Raw genomic sequence first — 25,155 nt, forward strand, 5'->3', positions numbered from 1 at the left:
TATATATATATTTTTATACCCTTTTGGTTTATACCGTGTATTTTTATACCTTTTAGGCTCCGGACTCTAGAGGCTTGCATCATGACAAATAAGGCATTTGGTTAAGAAAATTTGATAAGGTGTCTTAATTTCTTTGTAGAAATGAAATGTAATCATAATCATCAAGGTTCATGCACATGCTTTTTTTTTAATTTTTTTGGGTCCTTCTTACAGCTTTAGTTCTCACTCAAATCAACACAAAAGAGGAAAATTGTTCCACTATAATTACAGTAATTGCCCCACCCCAAGTTTTCTCTTTCTTTTTCTCCAGTTTTTTCTTTACATTTTTTTTTTTTTTCAATTTTCCTTGTCTATTCTATTACCTTTGACAATGATTTTGGAGCCCCAAAAAGAAAAAGAATATACAGAGAAAAAACGACCAGTCAAAATCCCATCCATAAAAGCCATAGCTCTTAGCCAAGCGTGTGAGTTTCTTTGGTTTAATTAAGTTAATTAGGAGCTTTGGAATGAGATCAAATTAAAGGTCTATTTCTTTTGTTTTTCGATTAAGAAAATGTGTGATTCTCTATGGTGTTTAGATAGATTTAGAACGACACTAAGCGTTTAAAATAGGATGAGAAAGTGCATGCGCAAACACTCGGCATAAAGATTACATGAACTTTCTAATTTTAATTTGTTTTTTATTGAGATTTCTGTTTTATCTAGTTTTGAATTTACTCATAGAGTATCTAATTTGACGCTAACGGACAAGCAGTTTTTTTTTTTTTTGGTCAATGAGAGCTTGGCCTAATAACTAGAAATTAGGTTCAAAATGTTATGAAAGTTTAGGTTCATTTACCTTCTGTGATTATCGTCTAATTGTTGAGACTTGAGAGGAGGGGAGCAAATTTTCTTCGTAAAAAAAAGGACATTTTTCGTTGTTAAAAATAGACGAGAGATAAAACATTTACCTTCTCAGTATGTGAATTAAGTAAGCTTAAATATAATTTATGGGGCACTTGAGATTAGCTTTTACTTCTTGGCTAGTTATATATCACTACTAAAAAAAAGGGCGTTTTCGACCAAAAAATTTCGACCACATTTTTGGTCGAAAAAAAATCGACCACACGCGGTCGAAAAATCAACAATTTAATTTTTATTTTATTTTCAAGAGGATTTCGACCACACGGGGTCGATTTTTTAAAATAAAAATATAATTTCGACCACGTGTGGTCGAAATTAAATTTTGTATAAATAATAAATGGGAAACGTTTAAATTAAAAATTAAAAAATTAAAAAAAAACCAATTTTCGACCACATGTGGTCGAAAATTGGAAAACATTTCTACATCAAATATCTGCCAATTTCGACCAGTGCACTGGCTGGTCTTGTCTTTAATTTTCTAATTTCATTTCATTCTCTCTCTCTTTCTCTTACTCTCTCTCCCTCTCCCTCTCTCTACCAACACACACCACCTCTCTCCCTAGATCTCGTCTCTACCCACACCACCAGCCCAGACCATCAACCCACCGCCTTCCGACCACCGCCAGTCCACGTCGGCGGCGCAGCCATTCAGGTACGTTTTTCGTTTTTTTTTTTTCCAACGTCATGAACACTTACCAATGTATAATAATCTCATGTTATTAGCTACATTACCTTCTATATTTAGTAGATTTGATAACTTTATTTAGTTTATTTAGTGTCCAATATTTGTTTTAGGGTTTATTTTAGGTTTTTTTTTTTTGGACTTTGAGTTGAAATTGTATAATAATCTCATGTTATTAGCTACATTACCTTCTATATTTAGTAGATTTGATAACTTTATTTAGTTTATTTAGTGTCCAATATTTGTTTTAGGGTTTATTTTAGGTTTTTTTTTTTTTTTTGGATTTTGAGTTGAAATTGAATGTTATTTTTTGGCCGTTTTGGTCCTTTTTTTGGGATTATTTTGATTCTTTATTTATGTGCTATTTATTTATTTTGGTTCTTTATTTATGTGCTCTTTATTTATTTTATGTGCTCTTTATTTATTTTTTGGCCCAATATTATATTTTTTTGAAGTAATATCAATAGTTTAAGTCCTTCATAAGGCAAGACAGCTTATATGAACCACATAGTGCTAATCATGATCAACCATTATTTTGTTGGTTTACTTTGGTTATGTAGATTTAGACACAATTAATTAGCTCTTCTTTACTAATTGTTTTTCCCCTAATTGGTTATACGTATTCTCCATCATCTGTATGTCAATGGAAAAAAATAGAAGCATATTTCGATAGCAAAGTTTAATTTGTCATTCTTTTGGGCGCTTAAGTTGTCAATTAGCAAAGTTTTTGGCTGTTTTGGTCCTTTTTTTTTGGAGTATTTTTGTTCATTTTTTTGGGACTGTTTTGGTTCAGATTTTGGGACTGTTTTGTTATTTTTTTGGGACTTGTTTTTGGTCATTTTTTGACCGTTTTTTGGGGCTGTTTTGTGGACTGTTTTTTGGGACTATTTTGTGGACTGTTTTTGTGGACTGCTTTTTGGGACTATTTTTTGTGGATCGTTTTTTTTTGACCGTTTTTTTTGGACGTTTTTGGTCATTTTTTTGTCTCGTTTTTTCTAGTTGTTAATACATGGGTGGTTATTATGTAGTTATTAATTAAAGTTAAAAAGATTTAGGTATTTTATCTATCTAGTTTCAAATTAGCATTACGAGGTAGGAAGGTTATACTTTGAAATAAAATTCTTTTACTAATCATATAAATTAAATATGGTTTAACAAGTTCAAACTTTCTCGCAATTTGTGTAGATGGAATCTCGTAGTTGGATGTAACGAACTAATCGGTCGATTTGGGTTGAAGAATGAATTTGTAGCCGGCGTTTATGATTTTGTTGACTATGCTAAAACACTTGAGGATTTTACAATTCATGGTGTGGTTAGGTGTCCTTGTTCTAAATGTGAATGTATGAAATTTAAGACCCCGCAGATTGTTAGGCGACATCTAATGGAAAAAGGTTTTAAAAGTAATTATACGAGTTTGGACTAGTCATGGAGAAACGCGTAACAATTTGGGTGAATTTCGAACTTTGTTGTGGGTGAAAGTAGTAGGATGGTAGAACCCTCGTCGAATTCTAGAATGCACGACATGGTTCAGGATGGTTATGGCATGCATTGGGGCTTTGAATCAAGTGGCCATGTTGAAGAACCTCCCAATGAAGAGGCCAGCCGTTTTTATAAAAAGTTAAAAAAAGCTAGTCGGCCCTTACGATGGTTCTACCCACTCTCAATTATCTCTGTCATTAGATTATTGAGTATCAAAGAGATAACAATGTTCCCCGAGGGGCAATGGATTCGTGATTGACCTCGTACGCATGAATCGTTGACCCGACTCTAGAGATACCCGATAATGACTATAAGGCAAAGAGATTGGTACCAAAGTTGGGACTCGTCGGTGAGAATTGATTCTTCGTGAAAATGGGCGCGATGTTATACTATAATGATGACGTCGATCTAGAATCCGTAAGTTTTGTGGTAGTGAACGGTTTAGGCATACACGTAGTGGGAGAGAGTGGTTGTTAAGGCAATGCATTATTTACCTCTAATACTAAGGTTAAAGAGGTTGTATGCATCTAATAGCTCTGCTCTCATATGAGATGGCACAGTGAAAATAGAAGGCCACCGGGTGTTATGTGTCATCCATCGGATGGTGAGGCCTGGAAGCATTTTGATAGAACCTATCCAGACTTTGCAGCTGAACCACGTAACGTTAGGTTGGGTTTATGTTCTGACGGATTCACTCCGCATTCTGGCTCTGCTGCTCCATATTCTTGTTGGCCTGTGTTTATAACACCGTATAATCTTCCCGTAAATGTGTATGACTAGTCCATATATATTCCTTAATTGCATTATTCCCGGCCCGCGTAATCCAAAAGTCTTGATTGATGTGTGTACTTTAACCTTTGGTTGATGGTGAAAAACGATTGTGGGTCGAAGGGGTTGAGACATATGACATTTCGCGTAAGCGGAATTTTTTAATTTGAGTCGCTTTAATGTGGACTATTAATGATTTTCTGCGTATGGGATGTTGTCCGGGTGGATGACGATACCGGAAAATTAGCGTGTCCTCACTGCATGGAAAATACTAAGTCCTTCACTTTAAAAAACGGCAAAAAAAATTCATGGTTTGATTGTCACCGTCGGTTCTTGCCGATGGATCATCCCTTTAGGAGAATGAAAAATGCATTCAAGAATAATACAATTGAACAAGATTGTCCACCTCCAATATTGTACGGTGAGAATATTTGGGAGAGGGTTCAACACCTCCCAAAAGTTACCGAAGAAGAAACGTACGACTACGATGGGTATGGGGTTTTACATGGACAAACAGAGCATATTTTGGGAGTTGTCATATTGGAAGGATAATCTTCTACGCCATAATCTTGATGTCATGCACATTGAAAAAAATTACTTTGATAATTTGTTTAACACAGTGATGGATGTGAAGGACAAGACGAAAGATAATGTTAAGGCTAGAATGGACTTGATTGAGTATTGTGGACGAAAAGAGTTATGGTTGCAACCTAAACAGAACAGGTTCTTCAAGCCTAAGGCTAGCTATTCTTTCACAATAGAGCGTGACGAAAAATTTGTGAGTGGAGAACTTAAAGATGCTTGGGATGGCCATGCATCAAATTTTGGATCACGTGTTGATATGGAGCAAGGCGGGATACATGGGATGAAAAGTCATGGATCACGTTTTCATGGAAACTTTACTCCGTATTGCATTTAGTGGCTTGCACGAACGAACCGAAACCTATGTCGAAATTAGTTTATTCTTCAAAGACTTGTGTTCTAGTACATTGAGGAGGATAACCTTTGTCGGATGCATCGGAATATTCTGTTATCACAAACAAGTCGGAGAAAATTCTTCCACCGGGGTTCTTTGATGTGATGGAACATCTTCCAATTCACCTTGCATACGAAGCCCGCTCGGAGGCCCATTCAATATAGGTGGATGTATCCTTCGAGAGGTAATGAGTCAATTTTTTTTTTTTTTTTGTTCCTATCTAATCTATGTCGCAGTTTTTTAAAAAATACACCACGATATAAATGCAGGTCTATTGGTAAGTTAAAAAGGGCTATGAAGCAAAAATCGAAAGTGGAAGGCTCGATGTGCGAAGTTTATCTTGCCAAGGAAAACATCCATTCTGTTTCGTGCCTTACTTTCGAACGATGTGGCTTGTTTGAGAAACGAGCCTAATCGACACTATGATGAGGTGTGAATAACTCTTTGTTGAAGCCCATATCGATCTTCAATCGACCAGGTGATGGGTCCAAAAAACGTGAGAGACCATTGAATCAAATGGAGTATAAATCAGCTTCGACACATATCTTGTTAAATTGCCCAGAAGTTCAACCTTATTATGAGTAAGTTTACAAAAATTGCAAAATTTCATCATTTAAATTGAGAATAGGTGCTAACCTAAATTCCATTTTGTTGACGATCTCTTTGTGGAGATACATGGCCAAGAAACTGTGTCCGACCAATTTGGGACTTGGTTTAACAATTATGTAAGTTTTATATATAATTTTCTAACCTAATGTAGCAACATTACTAAGTTTTGAGTTCTAAGGATGCGTTACTTAGAGCTCGTAATAATTGCGTGCAGCCTGATTGGATTCAAGATGAATGGTGGAAGGACCGCCGCACTCTTTGGGCAACTCGATCCGACTTTTTCGAAACGAAGTGAAAATGGGAAGGCCGCTAGAGCCTCGGTGGAAAGGTGGATGGCCGCACACTAGTGGCGCCACGAGTCAAGTGGACTTGATGAAAGCTTGGTGGTATGTCTCCTTCTTTAGCTTTGTCAAATGACATTTCTTATTCTTGTTGGTTCAAATTTATGGAACTGTTTTGGTTCTTTATTTTTTGGGGCCCATTTTGGTGATTTTGTTGGATTGTGTTGGTTCGATTATTTGGGATCGTTTTAGTTCAATTTTGGAATGGTTTTAGTTATTTTGTTGATTTGGTTTTTGGGGTTTTGGACCGTTTTTTTTCGAACGTTTTTGGGAGCTTTTTACAATTTGTTTCGGTCATTTTTACGATCGTTTTAGTCATTTTTTGACTGTTTTAGTCATTTTTACGATCGTTTTAGTCATTTTTTGACCGTTTTAGTCATTTTTCGCATCGTTTTTTATGAACTAGTTTTTCGGGACTGTTTTTTTGAACAGTTTTTTGGGACTGTTTTATTTTGCTCTTTCTCTGCACCAGTAACAATCAGAATCTCGATCCTTATTAAATATGTAAAGCAACTCTAGACTAAAAAGGCAATATAAGTATCACTACTAAAAAAACAGGGATTTTCGATCAAAAATTTCGACCACACGAGGTCGAAAAAGCCTATATTTCGATCAATTTTTTCGACCACACGCGTAAGTCGATGTGCCTTTTCGAAATTTTTTTTCGACACACGTGGTCGAAATCACATTCTACCGAAATTAAGGGAAAAATTGTTTTCGACCACAAATTATTTTTATATTAAATTATATTTAACTTTTTCGACTACGTGTGGTCGAAAACATTATTTATATTTAAATATATAAAAAAAATTTTAACCCCGACCACTGTGGTCGAAATTGAAAATATTCCAGATTTTCGACCACATGTGGTCGAAATCTGGCAACCATATTGCTAAATTTCGACCACATGTGGTCGAAATTGTATTTTTCTGGGTACAATTTCGACCACGTGTGGTCGAAATTTAGCAATATGGTTGCCAGATTTCGACCACATGTGGTCGAAAATCTGGAATATTTTTTCCAAAGATTTGTTCGTTTTTGACATCCCACCTGCCAATTTTCAAATAACCAAATTCACCAACCAAGAGAGTCATCCAATTCATCAACAATTCAATACAACAACCATAAACAATGTTCAAACAATTGAACACTTAAACATTGTCCATTCAAACACTTAAACATCATAAACTACGTTCAAACACTTAAACATCTTAAATTAAAAGTACTTCTAGTTCAAATTAAAACCACATTCAAACCCTTAAACATAATATACATATCCATTTAAACATAGCAGAATTAGAATCCAAAAGCACATTAATCAAAAAGGTCAACGTTCGGTGTTAGAGATGCATGATCCGTATCCTCCCCTACTCGTACTCATCAACAAGAGCATGATTTATGTCGGCTTGCGACCAACGTCGTCTACCTTGGGAAGGTCGGGGTTGCTAGGGGGGAGGCTGTGACCTACGAGCATCCCGGACAGGGGGAATCGGAAACGATCGCGAATTAAGTAAGCTATTAATGTGCGTTTCCATACCCAACATCCGGCCTCCGAGGAATTAAGTGTTCTTGTTAGCAGGTCAACTTGGATGCTTCATAGCTTCATACTCCTTAGGATCAACCGTCCCATCATCGGTAACACCTACGGCTTCGGTGGCCGACGGTATCGACGAAGGCTCGATTAGGCATCCCATAAACTCGTCCCATGCCTTGTTGGGGGAGCAACCTTTCTCAATCCATTGTTCGTATTAACTCATCGGTCATCTGCGTAGTATATTATGTTTAAGGGTTTCAAAACTCCCCAAAGTGTTGTTGAAATTCGTTGAAATTAAAGGATGCAATGTTAATAGTCTAATTTAGTACAAAATATATTATTATTGTTAACTAACGACTTTTAAGTTGCTCAATTGTTCAACCCACGATTGTTTATCGCCGTTCTTCTCCTTCCTCGTGTGTGAGTTATCTTAAAGATCTCATCTTGGTGCCCGACCCCTCCGGAGCTCCTACAAACAAATCAAAATTAACAATTAAAAAAGTCCGCAAAAAAGCTGTCCAAAAAATGATCTAAATTTTCGTAAAACAATCCCCAAATGATGCCAAAAAAAAATTTTTAAATTTCGATCCGCAAGTGGTCAAAATTGTACAAAATATCCCAAAATATAAATAATGTTTTAAAACACGTCCTCAAAAAGTTACAAATATAATTTAATATACCAAAAAAATATTTTTTCGACATTAAAAGTATCCACAAAAAATTTTTCAAAAAAGTCGGTAAAAATGACTAAATTTCCTTGATCGTGTGGTAAAAAATAGTCCGTAAAACCGACCTACCGTGTGGTCGAAAAAATTCGAAAAACCCGTCCCGAAAAACCAATCCAAAAAATGACTAAAATGTATCCAAAAACAGTCCGTAAAAATGACTAAAACTTTGTTTTTTAGTAGTGATCACAAAAAATATTGCCGAAAAACGATCTAGAAAAACTTTACATAAAAATAAATCAAAAAATGACTAAAATAAATTCGTAAAAATGACTAAAAATAAAACGATCCCAAAAACTGCGTTCAAAAAACGATTCGAAAAACTAGTCCATAAAAAACGATTCAAAAATGACTAAAGCGATCCAAAATGACTAAAAAGTCCGTAAAAATGACTAAAACAATCCAAAAATGACTAAAACGATCAGTAAAAATTTAAAACGATCAAAAATGATCCCAAAAAATTCAAAAACAGATTAAAAACGATCCATAAAAAGCGATCAACAAAATAACTAAAACCATTCTAAAATTGAACTAAAACAATCCCAAATAAACCGAACCAACACAATCCAACAAAATCACCAAAAGCAGTCCCAAAAATAAAGAACCAACGATTCCATAAATTTGAACCAACAAGAATAAGAAATGTCATTTGACAAAGCTAAAGAAGAGACATACCACCAAGCCGTTTCATCAAGTCCACTTGACTCGTGGCGCCACTAGTGTCTGCGACGATCCACCTTTCACCGAGGCTCGAAATTCTTCCATTTTCACCGTTTCGAAAAAGTCGGATCAGTTGCCCAATAGCGAGCAGTCCTTCCACCATTCATCTTGAATCAATCAAAGCCGCACGCAATTATTACGAGCTCTAAGTAACGCATCCTTAGAACTCAAAACTTAGTAATGTTGCTACATTAGGTTAGAAAATTATATATAAAACTTACATAATTGTTAAACCAAGTCCCAAATTGATGGGACAGTTTCTTGGCCATGTATCTCCACAAAGCCGTTCAACAAAATGGAATTTAGGTTAGCACCTATTCTCAATTTAAATGATGAAATTTTGCAATTTTTGGTAAACTTACTCATAATAAGGTTGAACTTCTCGGCAATTTAACAAGATATGTGTCGAAGCTGATTTATACTCCATTTGATTCAATGGTCTCTCACGTTTTTGGACCCATCACGGTCGATTGAAGATCGATATGGGCTTCAACAAAGAATTATTCAAACCTCTATGATAGTGTCGATTAGGCTTGTTTTTCAAACAAGACACATCGTTCCGAAAGTAGTAAGAACAGAAATGGGTTGTTTCCTTGGCAAGGTAAACTTCGCACATTGAGCCTTCCACTTTCGATTTTTGCTTGATAGCCTTTTTTAACTTACCAATAGACCTGCATTTATATCGTGGTGTATTTTTTAAAAAACTGCGACATAGATTAGATAGGAACAAAAAAAAAAAAAAAAAAAATTGACTCATTAGCTCTCGAAGGGATACATCCACCTATATTGAACTGGGCCTCCGAGCCGGGCTTCGTATGCAAGGTGAATTGGAAGATGTTCCATCACATCAAAGAACCCCGATGGAAGAATTTTCTCCAACTTGTTTGTGATAACAGGAATATTCTGATGCATCCGACAAAGGTTATCCTCCCTCAACGTACTAGAACACAAGTCTTTGAAGAATAAACTAATTTCGACATAGGTTTCAGTTCGTTCGTGCAAGCCACTAAATGCAATACGGAGTAAAGTTTCCATGAAAACGTGACAGTCATGACTTTTCATCCCATGTATCCTGCCTTGCTCCATATCAACACGTGATCCAAAATTTGATGCATGGCCATCCGGCATCTTTAAGTTCTGGAGCCACTCACAAATTTTTCGCTTCTGCTCTATTGTGAAAGAATAGCTAGCCTTAGGCTTGAAGAACCTGTTCTGTTTAGGTTGCAACCATAACTCTTTTCGTCCACAATACTCAATCAAGTCCATTCTAGCCTTAACATTATCTTTCGTCTTGTCCTTCACATCCATCACTGTGTTAAACAAATTATCAAAGTAATTTTTTTCAATGTGCATGACATCAAGATTATGGCGTAGAAGATTATCCTTCCAATATGAAAACTCCCAAAATATGCTCTGGTTTGTCCAGTTATGTAAAACCCCATACCCATCGAATCTGTACGGTTCTTCTTCGGTAACTTTTGGGAGGTGTTGAACCCTCTCCCAAATATTCTCACCAGACAGTATTGGAGGTGGACAATCTTGTTCAATTGTATTATTCTTGAATGCATTTTTCATTCTCCTAAAGGGATGATCCATCGGCAAGAACCGACGGTGACAATCAAACCATGAATTTTTTTTGCCGTTTTTTAAAGTGAAGGACTTAGTATTTTCCATGCAGTGAGGACACGCTAATTTTCCGGCTGTCATCCACCCAGACAACATCCCATACGCAGGAAAGTCATTAATAGTCCACATTAAAGCGGCCCTCAAATTAAAATTCTGCTTACGCGAAATGTCATATGTCTCAACCCCTTCGACCCACAACTATTTCAGCTCATCAACCAAAGGTTGCAAGTACACATCAATCAAGACTTTTGGATTACGCGGGCCAGGAATAATGCAATTAAGGAATATATATGGACTAGTCATACACATCTCTGGGGGAAGATTATACGGTGTTATAAACACAGGCCAACAAGAATATGGAGCAGCAGAGCCAGAATGCGGAGTGAATCCGTCAGAACATAAACCCAACTTAACGTTACGTGGTTCAGCTGCAAAGTCTGGATAGGTTCTATCAAAATGCTTCCAGCCTCACCATCCGACGGATGACACATAACACCCGTGGCCTTCTATTTTCACCGTGCCATCTCATATAGAAAGACGTAGCTATTAGATGCATACAACCTCTTTAACCTGGTATTAGAGGTAAATAATGCATTGCCTTAACAAACCTCTCTTCCCACTACGTGTATGCCTAAACCGTTCACTACCACAAAGCTTACGCATTCTAGATCGACGTCATCATTATAGTATAACATGCGGTACCATTTTCACAGAATCAATTCTCACCGACGAGAGTCCCAACTTAGATACCAATCTCTTTGCCTTATAGTAATTATCGGTATCTCTAGAGTCGGGTCAACCAATTCATGTACGAGGTCAATCACGTAATCCATTGCCCCTCGGGGAACATTGTTATTCGCTTTCGATACTCAATAATCTAACAAATGGACGAGATAATCGAGAGTGGGTAGAACCATCATGTAAGTGGCCGACTAGCTTTTTTAACTTTTTATAAAAACGGCTGGCCTCTTCATTGGGAGGTTCTTCAACATGGCCACTTGATTCAAAGCCCCAATGCATGCCATAACCATCCTGAACCATGTCGTGCATTCTAGAATTCTGGACAGTAGGTTCTACCATCCTACTACTTTCACCCACAACAAAGTTCTGAAATTCACCCAAATTGTTACGCGTTTCTCCATGACTAGTCCAAACTGTATAATTACTTTTAAAACCTTTTTCCATTAGATGTCGCCTAACAATCTCTGGGGTCTTGAATTTCATACATTCATATTTAGAACAAGGACACCTAACCACACCATGAATTGTAAAATCCTCAAGTGTTTTAGCATAGTCAACAAAATCATAAACGCCGCTACAAATTCATTCTTCAACCCAAATCAACCAGATTAGTTCTCGTCGTACATCCAACTACGAGATTCCATCTACACAAATTGCGTAAAAGTTTGAACTTGTTAAACCATATTTAATTTATATGATTAGTAAAAGAATTTTATTTCAAAGTATAACCTTCCTACCTGTAATGCTATTTGAAACTAGATAGATAAAATACCTAAATCTTTTTAACTTTAATTAATAACTACATAATAACCACCCATGTATTAACAACTAGAAAAAACAAGACAAAAAAATGACCAAAAAATCAAAAAAAAAACAATCCCAAAAAAAGCCCACAAAAATAGTCCCAAAAAAAAATGTACCCACAAAAAACCACAAAAAAATTCCTAAAAAAAATCCACAAAACAAATCCCAAAAAACAGTCCAAAAAATGACCAAAAAACAATTTCCAAAAAATAACAAAAACAAGACAAAAATCAACCAAAACAAATTCAAAAAAATAAACCAAAATACTCCAAAAAAAAAATGGACCAAAAAACGGCCCAAAAACTTTGCTAATTGACAACTTAAGCGCCCAAAAAGAATGACAAATTAAACTTTGCTACCGAAATATGCTTCTATTTTTTTCCATTGACATACGGATGATGGAGAATACGTATAACCAATTAGGGAAAACAATTAGTAAAGAAGAGCTAATTAATTGTGTCTAAATCTACATAACCAAAGTAAACCAACAAAATAGTGGTTGATCATGATTAGCACTATGTGGTTCATATAAGTCGTCTTGCCTTATGAAGGACTTAAACTATTGATATTACTTCAAAAAATATAATATTGGGCCAAAAAATAAATAAAGAGCACATAAAATAAATAAAGAGCACATAAATAAAGAACCAAAATAAATAAATAGCACATAAATAATGAATCAAAATAATCCCAAAAAAAGGACCAAAACACCCAAAAAATAACATTCAATTTCAACTCAAAATCCAAAAAAAAACCTAAAATAAACCCTAAAACAAATATTGGACACTAAATAAACTAAATAAAGTTATCAAATCTACTAAATATAGAAGGTAATGTAGCTAATAACATGAGATTATTATACATTGGTAAGTGTTCATGACGTTGGAAAAAAAAAAATGAAAAACGCACTGAATAGGCCGCGCCGCCGACGTGGACCGGCGGTGGTCAAGGCGTGGGTCGAGGGTCCGGGTCGGTGGTGTGGTAGAGACGAGATCTAGGGAGAGGTGGTGTGTGTGGTAGAGAGAGAGAGGGAGAGAGGTAAGAGAAAGAGAGAGAAATGAAATGAAATTAGAAAATTAAAGACAAGACCACCGGTGCAAAGGTAATCGGTCGAAATTGGCAGATATTTGATGTAGAAATGTTTTCCAATTTTCGACCACATGTGGTCGAAAATTGTTTTTTTTTTTAAATTTTTTTATTTTTAATTTAAACGTTTCCCATTTATTATTTATACAAAATTTAATTTCGACCACACGTGGTCGAAATTATATTTTTATTTTAAAAAATCGACCCCGTGTGGTCGAAATTCTACTGAAAATAAAATAAAAATTAAATTGTTGATTTTTTGACCGCGTGTGGTCGATTTTTTTCGACCAAAAATGTGGTCGAAATTTTTTGGTCGAAAACGCCCTTTTTTTTAGTAGTGACCCTAGTACAGTAAAATCTTGAATGAAATTTTCTCAAATTGTAAAAAATGGAGAGAGAGTTTAAAAGTCAATGTGAAGTTGACGACTCAATACAAAAGAAGGGGCCAAAAAAAAAAAGAAAAAATGGAAACTTAGCAGATGTTAAAGTTGAAGATTCAACAGAACTATGTTCGGGTCGTCAATTTGATTTTAATAAATTTCCTGAAGATGGACATGAAGCTTTCGACAACAAAGAAATACAAAAAACACTTGCGATAATGTTAAAAAAGATTTTTCCTAAGTTTTACTAAGATAATTATGTTGCTGCTAGTGGCTTTTTCATATTCCTTTTGGACTTGAAATTATATCTATAATCTTTGTGTTTGTTTCTGTTCGGATAATCATTTGGTATTGTTTGGCTTCTTTCTAGTCCTTTAGTATTAAAACATATATTTGCATCATTTGTTGTTTTTTACTTTTACTTCATATAGTTGAGTAGAAGCTAGAAATGGATATTGGTTGGTTTGTTATTGGATTAGTGATTATCGGACAGTGCATCGAATAATTTCTTGTCATAACTTCTTCACCCACTTGAACCGGTTATATTCAAATTGAAGGGACGGGAAATATAAAAACATATGATTGGTAGAAAGTTGGGGCCTGGGAGTACAAAGTTGCCATTAGATGGGTTTGTAGAGAGATGCGCATTATGCATAACAGTATCAGTACTACTTAACTATTCCAATCAAAAAAAGAAAGTAGTAATACTACTTAACTATACTTTCAATAATGATGAATTTATATACCTCCTGTTTTACGAAAAATACCATATTAACTGAGAGCAATAGTGCTCCATAAGGATGATGCCAAACAAGCTAAAGACACAATTTTACCGAAAAGTTTAAATGTAATACCGAGTGCCATTGTACATGAAAATCGAGACTTGAGATGTGGTAAAATCAAAGCAAAAACTAGGCTCTTTCGTACATGTGCAGCCCCAGAAGACACCAACCAGTAGTTGAATGAGGAATTCTTACCAGTACACAGACATCAGCCAAAATGAAGCATTAATGTAACTAAAACAACCACATCCTAATAACCAAGATACGAACTACAAACTAAACTGAACCTAAATATCTGAGAGTTTCTTCTACTAAATCGGGATCACACTTTAGTTGAATAGGAAGTTGACCTTCCTTCTCCAACATCTCTTTCTTCATATGTGGAGTTTGGTACTTTTTTGAGCCTTTTTCTTTCATGATCTCTACCATGCATGATTGTAATGTTAAAAAGATGTGATTGGACCTGATTGATAGAAAAGATTCATACACATTCACAACAGCATCAATAAGCTCGTCAATTGTTTTAGGTGCCTCCTTGTGTTGTAAGGATTGAATGGCCCTGAAAAATCCAAGGTCCAAAATATTTAAATCGGGAGAGTTTGGAGGTTGACACATTAGACGAATATCGAACCCGTCTTGAGTGGCTACTTGACGAAATTCTTCATCATCAAGACAAATGTGTGTTCTCGCATTATCTTGTTGAATAAATATTGGAGAGCCTATGTCCTCTCTTAGCCATTTTGCTTTGATGGAAGGAATGACCTTCTCGATAAAGTATGACCGTGAAATGTCTCTATTTACCGAGGTTAATGCCTTTGTCTCCATTATGCCTGCAGGTCTATTGGCGCTTGCTCTTTTGGCTGGTTCTCGCTTGACAAACGCCCATAAACCAATCTTCCCAGAGAACAATTCCTTTCCTTCATTGTCAAACCTCGGACGAGCTAAAGCAACTAAAAACATCACTTTTGCGATGAAATTTTTGCTCTTACAAGTTCGCAGTGGCTCATCTTCGTCCGATAGCAGGTAGTAGCACTGAGACTTTTTTGTCATGTAAAACCACTTTTCGTCAATGAGGACGATGTTAAACATGTTCTTGAAAATTGGATCACGTGGTATACTACTACCTTCAATCATTGATATGCAAAATTGCTGACGAGCTTTTTTATCTTCTTCACTTAGATGGAGTTTTATGACACTCGAATGCCTTCGTATATCTCCATGCTTGAAGCGTCTATGCAAACTGCACTTCGGCATACCCAGTGAACAAGCTAAAGTCCGGATATTTGTCCTTTTATGCAACGGAATCCCTTGAACTCGATTAAGGTCAACTTCAATTCTTTTACGACCACTATTTTTGGTCTTTCGAGTAAATACATCATTATGTATACCACTGTCCGATTGCTTCCAAATTCATTGAACCGTACGTCTTGAAACTGAAAAAAACGATGCCATGGAACTCATCACTCCTCTTTTCAATTTTTCATCAACACTTTTTTTCAATAATTTTTCAAAGATTTCTCTATGTTCATCATTACTCAAGTTCTTCGATGATTACGATAATTCTTCGATTATACTGCTTTCACCTATATTTGCATCTGCTAAAAGTTAAAAAAAAAAAGGATAAGGATAACATAAATAAAAATGTAAAGTTTGAAAAAAAAGGATAAGGATAACATAAATAAAAATGATTGTAATGGACACAAACTCTTCTCATCAGCAGAACCAAAATAGCATGAATTATTATAAATTGAAAAGGCAAAAATGAGAAAACATTGCAGTGATTTGGTTTGTAGCATTACTTATATTTAAATTGCTTCTCTCAAAGTACTTCAACATACTTGATATACGAATAGAATTTCAACTTACCAATATTTATGTCTGAATTTTCTTGTGATACTCGTGATCCTGCTTCTGTTTGTGTATCATCTTCTATACTTGGGTCAGTGTTTAAATCAAATTGCAGTCCTGCTCCCAGTTGTATGTTATCTTGAGCATTTAGTTCAACATTTAAATCGATTAAAAATTGATTAGCTGAAATTTGATGAGACTGGTTTACATCTATTGGGACCTCTAAAATTTGATGATTTTCTATTGCAGCCATTCTTAATCCAACATTTGAACAAATTAACCTTTCTTTTATAGGACATTTTTAGTGGGAAGCTAAATGATGAACACAAAATTCAATTTTTTAAAAAACAAAATGGAACTTTGGCTCCAATTTTTAAGTTGAAATTTGGCATGTTAAAGTTCTTATATTTCACGTGAAAAGAAAGTTTTGGCCTAGGAAGACAGGATTAGTAAGAGGCAAAAGAATTAGTAGTGCTCTAAATGATGATGGTTGGATTCCCAATGGACTACTTGTGCATGCTTTAATCATTAAGAGGAAAAAGTACTTTTTTTTTTTTGCATAAGGGTAATTTGATAAACTTCGCACTTCATCATTGGTTTCTTAATCTGCGTGTTTTTGGCTAAGGCGACACTTATTATGGGACGAAGGGAGTAGTATATTCTCTTCAGTACAGGTGTGTTATTATTAAAGGGATGATAAATAATAAGCAAAAGTTTAAGCACCTCTTGTTTTCACATGATAACTCATTAGCTGAGATATATAGATGTATGTTTTGATGTTGTAACCGTCCATGATAAAGACAAAGTTTGAATTTTTAGTTATAGGTTTCGAATTTGAATAAATTATTTATATATATTAGATAAATTTTTAATACACACACAGAATTTGAGCGTAAGTTAATGGGTTCTGTCGAACTCATAATCACATTGCTGGCTCCGCTCCTAGTCGAGAAATGTGGTGGGATGGATGAAATCCCCTCACCCTTGATCAAATACTTCGAGCCCGAACCTTGGAATAGAGTATTCTCTAGTAGATAACACTTTCACTTAAATATGTCCTACACGACAAGAAATTCAATTGACCGAGGTAGCAAATTTCAAATACTAAATGGTTAAAAGAATAGTAATATGTTGCTCCGAAATTTTATTTCATGTTTCCTATTAATTGTATAAAAAGATAAATGAGAGAACATCACTACTTCAATACACACATGAATTTTAAAAGGCTTTCAACAGGCAGTCAGAATTTCAGGCAACAGCCAATCAGCCAATAGTCTGACATTGTTGCATAATATTTTCTTGTTTCTATGTAGAAGACACAAATCCTAGTTATTTCTAGGGCTGGCCAGTGGGACGGGATGGGATTAAGGGGATGGGGATTTGGGGGGATGGTGGAGTGGGTCGGGATCGAGATTAGGGGGACGGGATTTGGGGGATGGGAAGTGGTCCCATCCCGTCCCACATCCCAATATCGGGGGGGACGGGATTTGGGGGGACGGGATGGGACGGGAAGGGGGATTTGGGGGGATTTTTTTCAACTTTTCTTGGACGCTTAATTTTAAAAAAAAAAAAAATGTTTAAACACTTAAATAATCGAACAAGAGAGTGAAAAAACATCCCAAAGGCTAATAGCCTCTTATGTTATTTAGCGGAAGTATTATTTTTATTTCTAATACAATTTCAAAATTGCAACTTTATTTTGTAGTTCAGAAGTTGCAAATCACAAAGTAGAATTGGCATAAAAAAAAATTACATATGCAACCATATTTTTTCTAATTTTCTGACAATCTCTTAAGGATCTTCAGTCGGAATTGGGATTTGTTGGTCAAATTCTTCAACGTCGCTTCCTGCTCCCTCGGATAAGATTGTGTTGTAATTGTAGTCTCTTCTTCATTGATCTCTGGTTGACTGCACCTTCTACGCTCCGCTCTAATCCAATCTCTAAATAAAACTGCAATCTCCAAACTGTCTCCCGCCAATGAGTGTCTATGCTCTCCTATTTGAAACCTTCCAGCACTAAAAGCGCTTTCAGAAGCTGTAGATGACGCTTGAATATTCAACACATCTTGGGCCATCTTTGATAGAGTCGGAAATGTCTTTTGATTCTCCCTCCAGTATTTCAGCAAGTCTTCATGTTCATTTTCATCAGCAATTGATTCGAACAGTACAACACCCTGTAAAACATAAACATCAAACTCGTATATTTATGAAGCACTTTAACCGCTATACATTCTATTTCGAAGGCCTTGAATACTTGAAGTAGAAATAGCATGTTTTTTATAAGGTTGAACTTCAAAAGAAGAGGGTACAGAAGTAGGTTGATTATTTGCACTTTCCTCTTGGTAATACATATACATAGCTTTGCATTGTGGTTGTATGCCAGCGATAACATATTCCTTAGTTGGTAATTCCATTTCAAGTATTTCTGGGCATTGATAAATTGTTTCAACAAGGGCATTACAACCATCTACTTTAATAGTAGGATTTAATACAACACCGATAAAATAAATAGTGGGAATAGGAAAAAAATATTTTTCAATCATTTTTGTAATAGCTGGGGTGTAAATTGTTTTTTTCTTATATTCATTAAATAACAAAGATATTAGAGCTATATAAAATAACACAGATGAAATAGTAGGATAATAAACACCAGAAAATTCCTTAGTAGCTAGAAAAAAATTTAAGAATACAATAAGTTCCCAAATTTGTTCCCAATCATCGTCTACAAGCATATCCGAAGGATTTTAATTATGGGCGTTAAATACTAAAGTTAAAAGCCTTCTATACTCGTGAGCAACAATTAATTGTTCATACAAAGAATTCCACCTAGTTGCAACTTCTTCTGGAATTTTCCTAAAAGGCAATTCACAATCCTCACGTCTTTTTTTAAACTCTTTACGTCTTTGTATTTTATTATCTTTAAAAACAAAGTTGATAGCAAACTGTACTTTATCAAGAATAGAGCTAAAAAGTTTTAAGACATCCTTTGCAACTAAGTTATAAATATGACATGCACATCTAACATGAAAAATATGGGGAAAAGATGGAGTCCATCGAGTTTTTAAAGTGTCTATAGCTTTACAATTACTAGAAGCATTATCTAATGAAATAGTCATAATTTTACCATTAATTGCATAGTATTCACTAATTTCATGAATATTTCTTGAAATAAAATTTCCAGTGTGCCTTTCATCAATATATCTATATGCTATAATACGTTTTTGCATAAACCAATTGTGATCTATCAAATGACATGTGACAGTTAAATAATCATTACCATTAGTACTACGACCTATGTCAGAAGTAATAGCCACTTTACCCTCAAAATGATACAATGCATAACGTAAATATTGTTGATATTCATGCGCAAATTTAAAAACATCTCTTCTAACAGTTGATTTAGGAAAATCGTTAAAAGCAGGGTTATATCTTTCTCGAATGTAATGAATAAAACCAGGAGAGGAAGGAAACGAAAAAGGCAAACCCTCCACAGCAACTAATTTGCTAAATTTTCCCGATCTTTGTGTTTATCATATTTCGGACCTATAATTCCCCCCGTCATTGGGTTAATTTGAGCCTGTACTTGGTCATGAACACTATGTGAACTCTATTCCGACTCAGAAGGCATTTGCACACCCGAATCATGTATTGGTTATACCTTGCTTTGTGATCTCCTTCCACGTGTCTCATTAAACCCCCTGTCTTGCCTTGACCTTTTCCACTTTTAAACTCATCAGCTTTGTGGTAAATTTTACAAATAGCTAGCTGATTAGGAATGTCCTTATCAAAAAAAATCCCATGCAAGTGATTTTATTTTTCGTTTTGTTGGGCCTCTTCTCATATTAGGGGGAATAGGAGGGATTCTAGTTCCAACCTGAGACTCCGTCTGAGCCTGAGGTGGAGCTGCACTAGTGGGTGTGTCATCTAAATTTTCTTCTAATTCATTTTCTAAATCATCATCAGGTTCAATAGTTGGAAAAGCTGCAGATAAAACCTCGTGATTTAATGATTGCACATTTGCATTAACCTCAATATTATAAAGATCAGTTTCATCTACATGAGTGAAATCATCATAATTAGGAATAGGATTACTAGAAGATATACGCTTACCCCTATTACCCCCACTACCCCTACTAGTAAAACGCCCACCTCGTTTCATTATAATTATGTAAATAAAGGATTAAACTTGAGAAAATTAAGTACATAATCAAAATTAAAAGATGGAATGAGTGTACCAAATGCCAAGGTATTGTCTAGGTGTAATTGAGGTTGAAAATTGAAACGTTACTTGATGATCCTCAAGCTAGTTGCTAACTTCACTCCCAATTTCCGATCTTTGAAAGCAATTAACAAATAAAAAATAATATTTAATTTGCAATTTAGACTTATAGAGAGAGAGATTGGAGAGATGGTAGGAAGTTTTGTGAGAAAAATGAGAAGAAGAGAAGGTATTTATAGTTGGAAATAGGGTTAAAATGTAAATATACTAACTCAGGGGTTAAAATTAAATACTAAGGGGGTAAGGGGTTTTGGGGAGTGTTTGGGGGGCCAACGTGGCGGTTTATAGCCTTTGTCAATGGCTAGAATTTCAAATGGCCGTTTGTGCAACGGCTATTTTCAGGCAGATTTAAAAAAAAAAAATTGTGTTAACTATTTTATTATTGAATGTAGTTTCCTTAACAAAAAGCATTGTGGCCGAATTGGTAAAAGTGCAGGTGAGTGCTCCTGAGGTCATTCGAACCTCCTCAACTCATGATTAATTTTACCCTTTAAAACTGTAAAGGGTCGGGGCGGGATGGAACCAGGCCGGTGCGGGTCGAGATTGGAGCGGGCCTAGTGGGATCGGATCATGCGGGACAAGCTCTGCTTCCATCCCGAGTTCGAGCCCACCTAGCTACAATCCCCATCCCCTATTTTTCCAGCGAAACGGGGTGGGCTGGGGCAGGATCGGGCTGTCCCGGCCCACTGGCCAGCCTTAGTTATTTCTAAAGAAAGATGAGCTATACGAATATTAGAAAGAAAAAATCTACCAGTTCTTCAACTTTTTTGAGCTACCAGCTCTGATACCACTTGTTAGGATCCAAAAAGGGGCGTCATGTGAAAGCTTTCAATTGTAAACCTTAGCGACGATAAATCAGAAGATAAAGAAAAATATACTAGAAAGTCATAATATTATAATATGGTGTGGTCAAGTGACCTACATATTGAAAAATTAATATAAAAAAAAAACATAAAACCTATTGAGAATAAATCTCACATTAAGCAAAACTCTCTAAAGAAATACATTGTGGATGATTTTCGATGTTATGAATGACAAGAAAAATATTCTATTTATTGAAGTCCAAAACTTTTCCTCCAAGAAAAGGATGAAAACCTTTACCAAAAAACCTTTTTGAAGTAAAACACAACTATGTAGAATTAAAATAAGGTAGGAAATTCAAAGTAAACCCTAACAAATCTCCCTTGGCCTGAATTTTCTAGTAAAATAATTTTCATCTTCCTGCTTCACATATCCTCATTATTACTGCTTGTCATGGTTAAAAATAAAGTTTAAAATATTATTGGTTAAAAGTGGTATAATTTTTTTTCCATAGATGTAGTAGCAGGAACGTTGAAAATATAGCTGAAAACTCATCTCCACATGCAGCACTCCAAAATCTTCATTATCGTGAAATTGGTTGCAACTTGATTTGAATCTGCCTTAAAATTGCCTTTATCGTTAAACATTGGTTGAAGCATTGGCTTTGATACCATATTGAAGTATGTGACCATCCCATCTAAAATCTTAAGCTGTTAGAGAGAGCACACTTTTAATATTTAATTATATTCTCAACACGCCCCCTCACGAGCGTCGTGCGGGCCTGATTTTTTATTTTTTATGGGCCAAGCATGTGAAAATTCTTTTTGATAATGTAGCGGTGAAATTCGACCCAAAGACCTCTGCCTGCTCTGATACCATGTCAAATTCGGCATTGGATCTAACTCAACCCGAAGAGATACTCTTCAGTACAAGTGTGTTATTATAAAAGGGACGATAAATAATAACCAAAAGTTTAAGCACCTCTTGTTTCTACGTGATAACTCATTAGTTGAGATAATAGAAATGTAATATCATAATTAATGTTGTAACCGTCCATGATTTAGACGAATTGATTGTTTAATTATAGGTTTCGAATTCTGAATAAATTATTTATATACATTAGACAAATTTTTAATACGCAGACATATTTTGAGCCTGAGCTATTGGGTTCTATCGAACTCGTAATCACAATGCTAAACCTGCTCCTAATCGAGGAATGTGGTGGGATTGCAATCCCTCCACCCTTGATAAAATGCTTCAAGTTCGAACACTGAAATAAAATATTCTCTAGTAATGTAACACTTTCCCCTTAAATATGTCCTACACTTACAATGAGGATTTCATTTAATCGAGCTAGTAAATTTCAATTGCTAAATGGTTAAGAGAACAATGATATGTTGCTTCGAATTTGTATTTTATGTATCCTATAAACTGTATAAAGAAGGGGAGCTTTAGAGCAATAGTAAAGTTATCTTCGCGTGACCTATAGGTTAGGAGTTCGAGCCGTAGAAGCAGTTATTAATGCTTGTATTAGGGTAGAGTGTCTACATCATACTTACACCCTTTAGGGTGCGGTCCTTCCCCGAATCTTGCTAATGCCAAACACTTTGTATACCAAACTGTTCTTTTTTATTAACAGAATAAAAATAAAATTAGAAAAAGAAAAGTCCACCCCCACCCCTCCGGGGGAAATACAAAACCACACATCATCCATCCCCTAATTCCAAATTCTCATTTTCAGTCAAATGAGCTGTAATGCCCTGTTTACTAACCACAAAATCTTTACCAAAATTTTAAACAAACCCCTCTTCATTTTCAAACGTCCCTTTTTTCAAATATCTTCAACCTCTTCATACATGGATACATAACCTTCTCTTCATTCTCCCATTTCCTTGTTTTTTATTCCTCCGTTTCTCATATTCTTTTTTATTAAAATCCACATTCTCTCTTTTTCTTCGTCTTCCTTCTCCTTACAAAGAAAAGGAAAAAAGAAGAAGAAATCATTTTTGGGTTCTTTCTGGAGAAACAAGAAACCTTCAATATCATCATTTTTCCAAGGTTTTCTACCGTGTGCATATAATTTTTTGTCATTCACATAGGTAATCTCCTTAATTCTATGCAAATGTTTGTTTTATTTTCATTTTCTACATTTTCTTTTTGGTAATTGAAGAAGGATTGCACAGCAGGTTGACGAGCTAAAGATTCACATTTTCTAATATTTTGTCTTATTTTCAGTTTTTCATTTATTTTATATCTTTTCTGTTGGTCTCAAGCTCGAATTAATAAGAGTTATGCTACAATAACAATCAACAAAGGAAAATTATAGATACAAAAGATTCATATTGTCAACTCTTATTAAGTTAGGTTTGAGGTATAATCAATACTCCTTCCGTCCCAATTTACGTGGCATCTTTCGGTTTTCGAGTTTCAAACGAGTTTTTCTTTGATCATAATCTTTTCATCTGTCTTTAAATATTTGAATCATTAATTATTACGACTTATAATGTAGATTTCAATATGCAAATTTTATTTCAAAAAACTTGAAGAATTTATGTTTGAATCTATTTACGGTCAAAATTAAAAAATTTAACTCAAAATCCGAAAAATATCAACATAAATGGGAACAGAGGGAGTTTTTTGTTTTTGATAATATAGAGAGAGTATCCAGGGTTTATACAAAACATATACACGTATTATATATATTATATGTATATTTGTGTATTATGTGTATGTTTATGTATACAATATGTATATTACATTATATGCAAAACGTATATATTTGCTTATTATTTTGTAAATTAGAAAACGAAAGTCATTGGACTATAATTATCTCTAGTTTTTTTTGGTGGCTCTAGCTAAATTTTGATTTCATACAGAAGGGAACAAACAAATACCTCAGAAAAAAAGAGGGGGAACAAAAATGGACGGTGGAGATAGACCGAAGACGTTATGGAAGAACTTGAAGCGACGACTAAGATTAAATGGGCTGGCTGCTTGTTGTGGGCCTTCTTGGAACCCTAGGGTATCCGATGTGGCAGTGGAGGAAGAAGAAGAGTCGGCCCAATATTACGTAGACGAAGAGGCCCAATATTACGTAGACGAAGAAGAAGAGCCCATATTCGAGGCCCATTATGGACCGGGTCGGGTCAACTTAGCAATGGTATTAGAAGCAGAGAGAATGGGGAGCATGACTCCCACAACACAATTTAAGACGTTGATGAGATTGTTTGAAGAAACGGACGGTAGAGATGAAAAGAAAGAAGAGAAGGAGATTGATACGGTGTGTTGCGTGTGCATGGAAAGGAATAAAGGTGCAGCTTTTATTCCATGTGGACATACTTATTGTAGGATTTGTTCAAGAGAACTTTGGTTGAATAGAGGCTTGTGTCCTCTTTGTAACCGTCCTATTGATGATATTCTTGACATTTTCTAATATTATATCATATTTTTCTCTCATTTTTTTCTTTCATTATCTTTGTCTGATGATGTTGATTATGATATTTTTCTTGGTTATTAGAAAGGGGAGTTGAAATACTCCATAATTGTATTACTGAGGAACTAATCGGCAAAGAAAAGATATGAAAGTAATACTAGGAAAAGAAGTAAGGAAAAAGGTTGATATTCTAAACCTTTGAAGTATTTTATCATATTCTATCAGACGTAACATTTTGCTAGATTAGCAATATTATGTGATGAATAACAGTCTTAAGATAACATATGTCCTGTATACAATGGCGGAATCAGGAATTTCATGAAGGATGTTCAAGCTTTGAATAAGTAATTTTTTTTTATGAGCGGGTGCACTAATTTTTTTAAAATTTAACTACACAATATTAATAAATAATTTTTTTGTAATGAATGGGTGCATGGAAAATTTCGAAATCACTATGTAGTATTTAGCTTTAATGAACATAGAAAGAACAAAAAATTTATTCATATTTAGTTTAACATCAAGTGAACGGATAGAGAAAAAAGAAAAAGAAAAATAGGACTAGCTACGAGACATGAAGAACGGAGAGTAGAACCAAAAGAGGGTTTTTTTTATTTCTTTATGGATCCTTTCTTGCTTTC

The 25,155-nt window shown here is 35.1% G+C and overlaps 1 protein-coding gene across 1 annotated transcript; it reads right to left on the bottom strand.

Annotated features, from left to right (window-relative positions):
• Positions 1-14,432: 14,432 nt before the first annotated feature.
• On the bottom strand, positions 14,433-15,410 carry LOC132066441 (uncharacterized). Its single transcript, XM_059459753.1, has one exon. The coding sequence runs from the start codon at positions 15,408-15,410 to the stop codon at positions 14,433-14,435; it is 978 nt and encodes a 325-aa protein (XP_059315736.1).
• Positions 15,411-25,155: the final 9,745 nt, after the last annotated feature.

Source organism: Lycium ferocissimum, chromosome 8 (genome assembly GCF_029784015.1).
Source record: "Lycium ferocissimum isolate CSIRO_LF1 chromosome 8, AGI_CSIRO_Lferr_CH_V1, whole genome shotgun sequence".
In the NCBI taxonomy this organism is placed as follows: domain Eukaryota; kingdom Viridiplantae; phylum Streptophyta; class Magnoliopsida; order Solanales; family Solanaceae; genus Lycium; species Lycium ferocissimum.

Bases quoted from the DNA above. Each gene is read 5' to 3' on its own strand.
- LOC132066441 (XM_059459753.1), bottom strand. From the start codon at position 15,410: ATGCCGAAGTGCAGTTTGCATAGACGCTTCAAGCATGGAGATATACGA.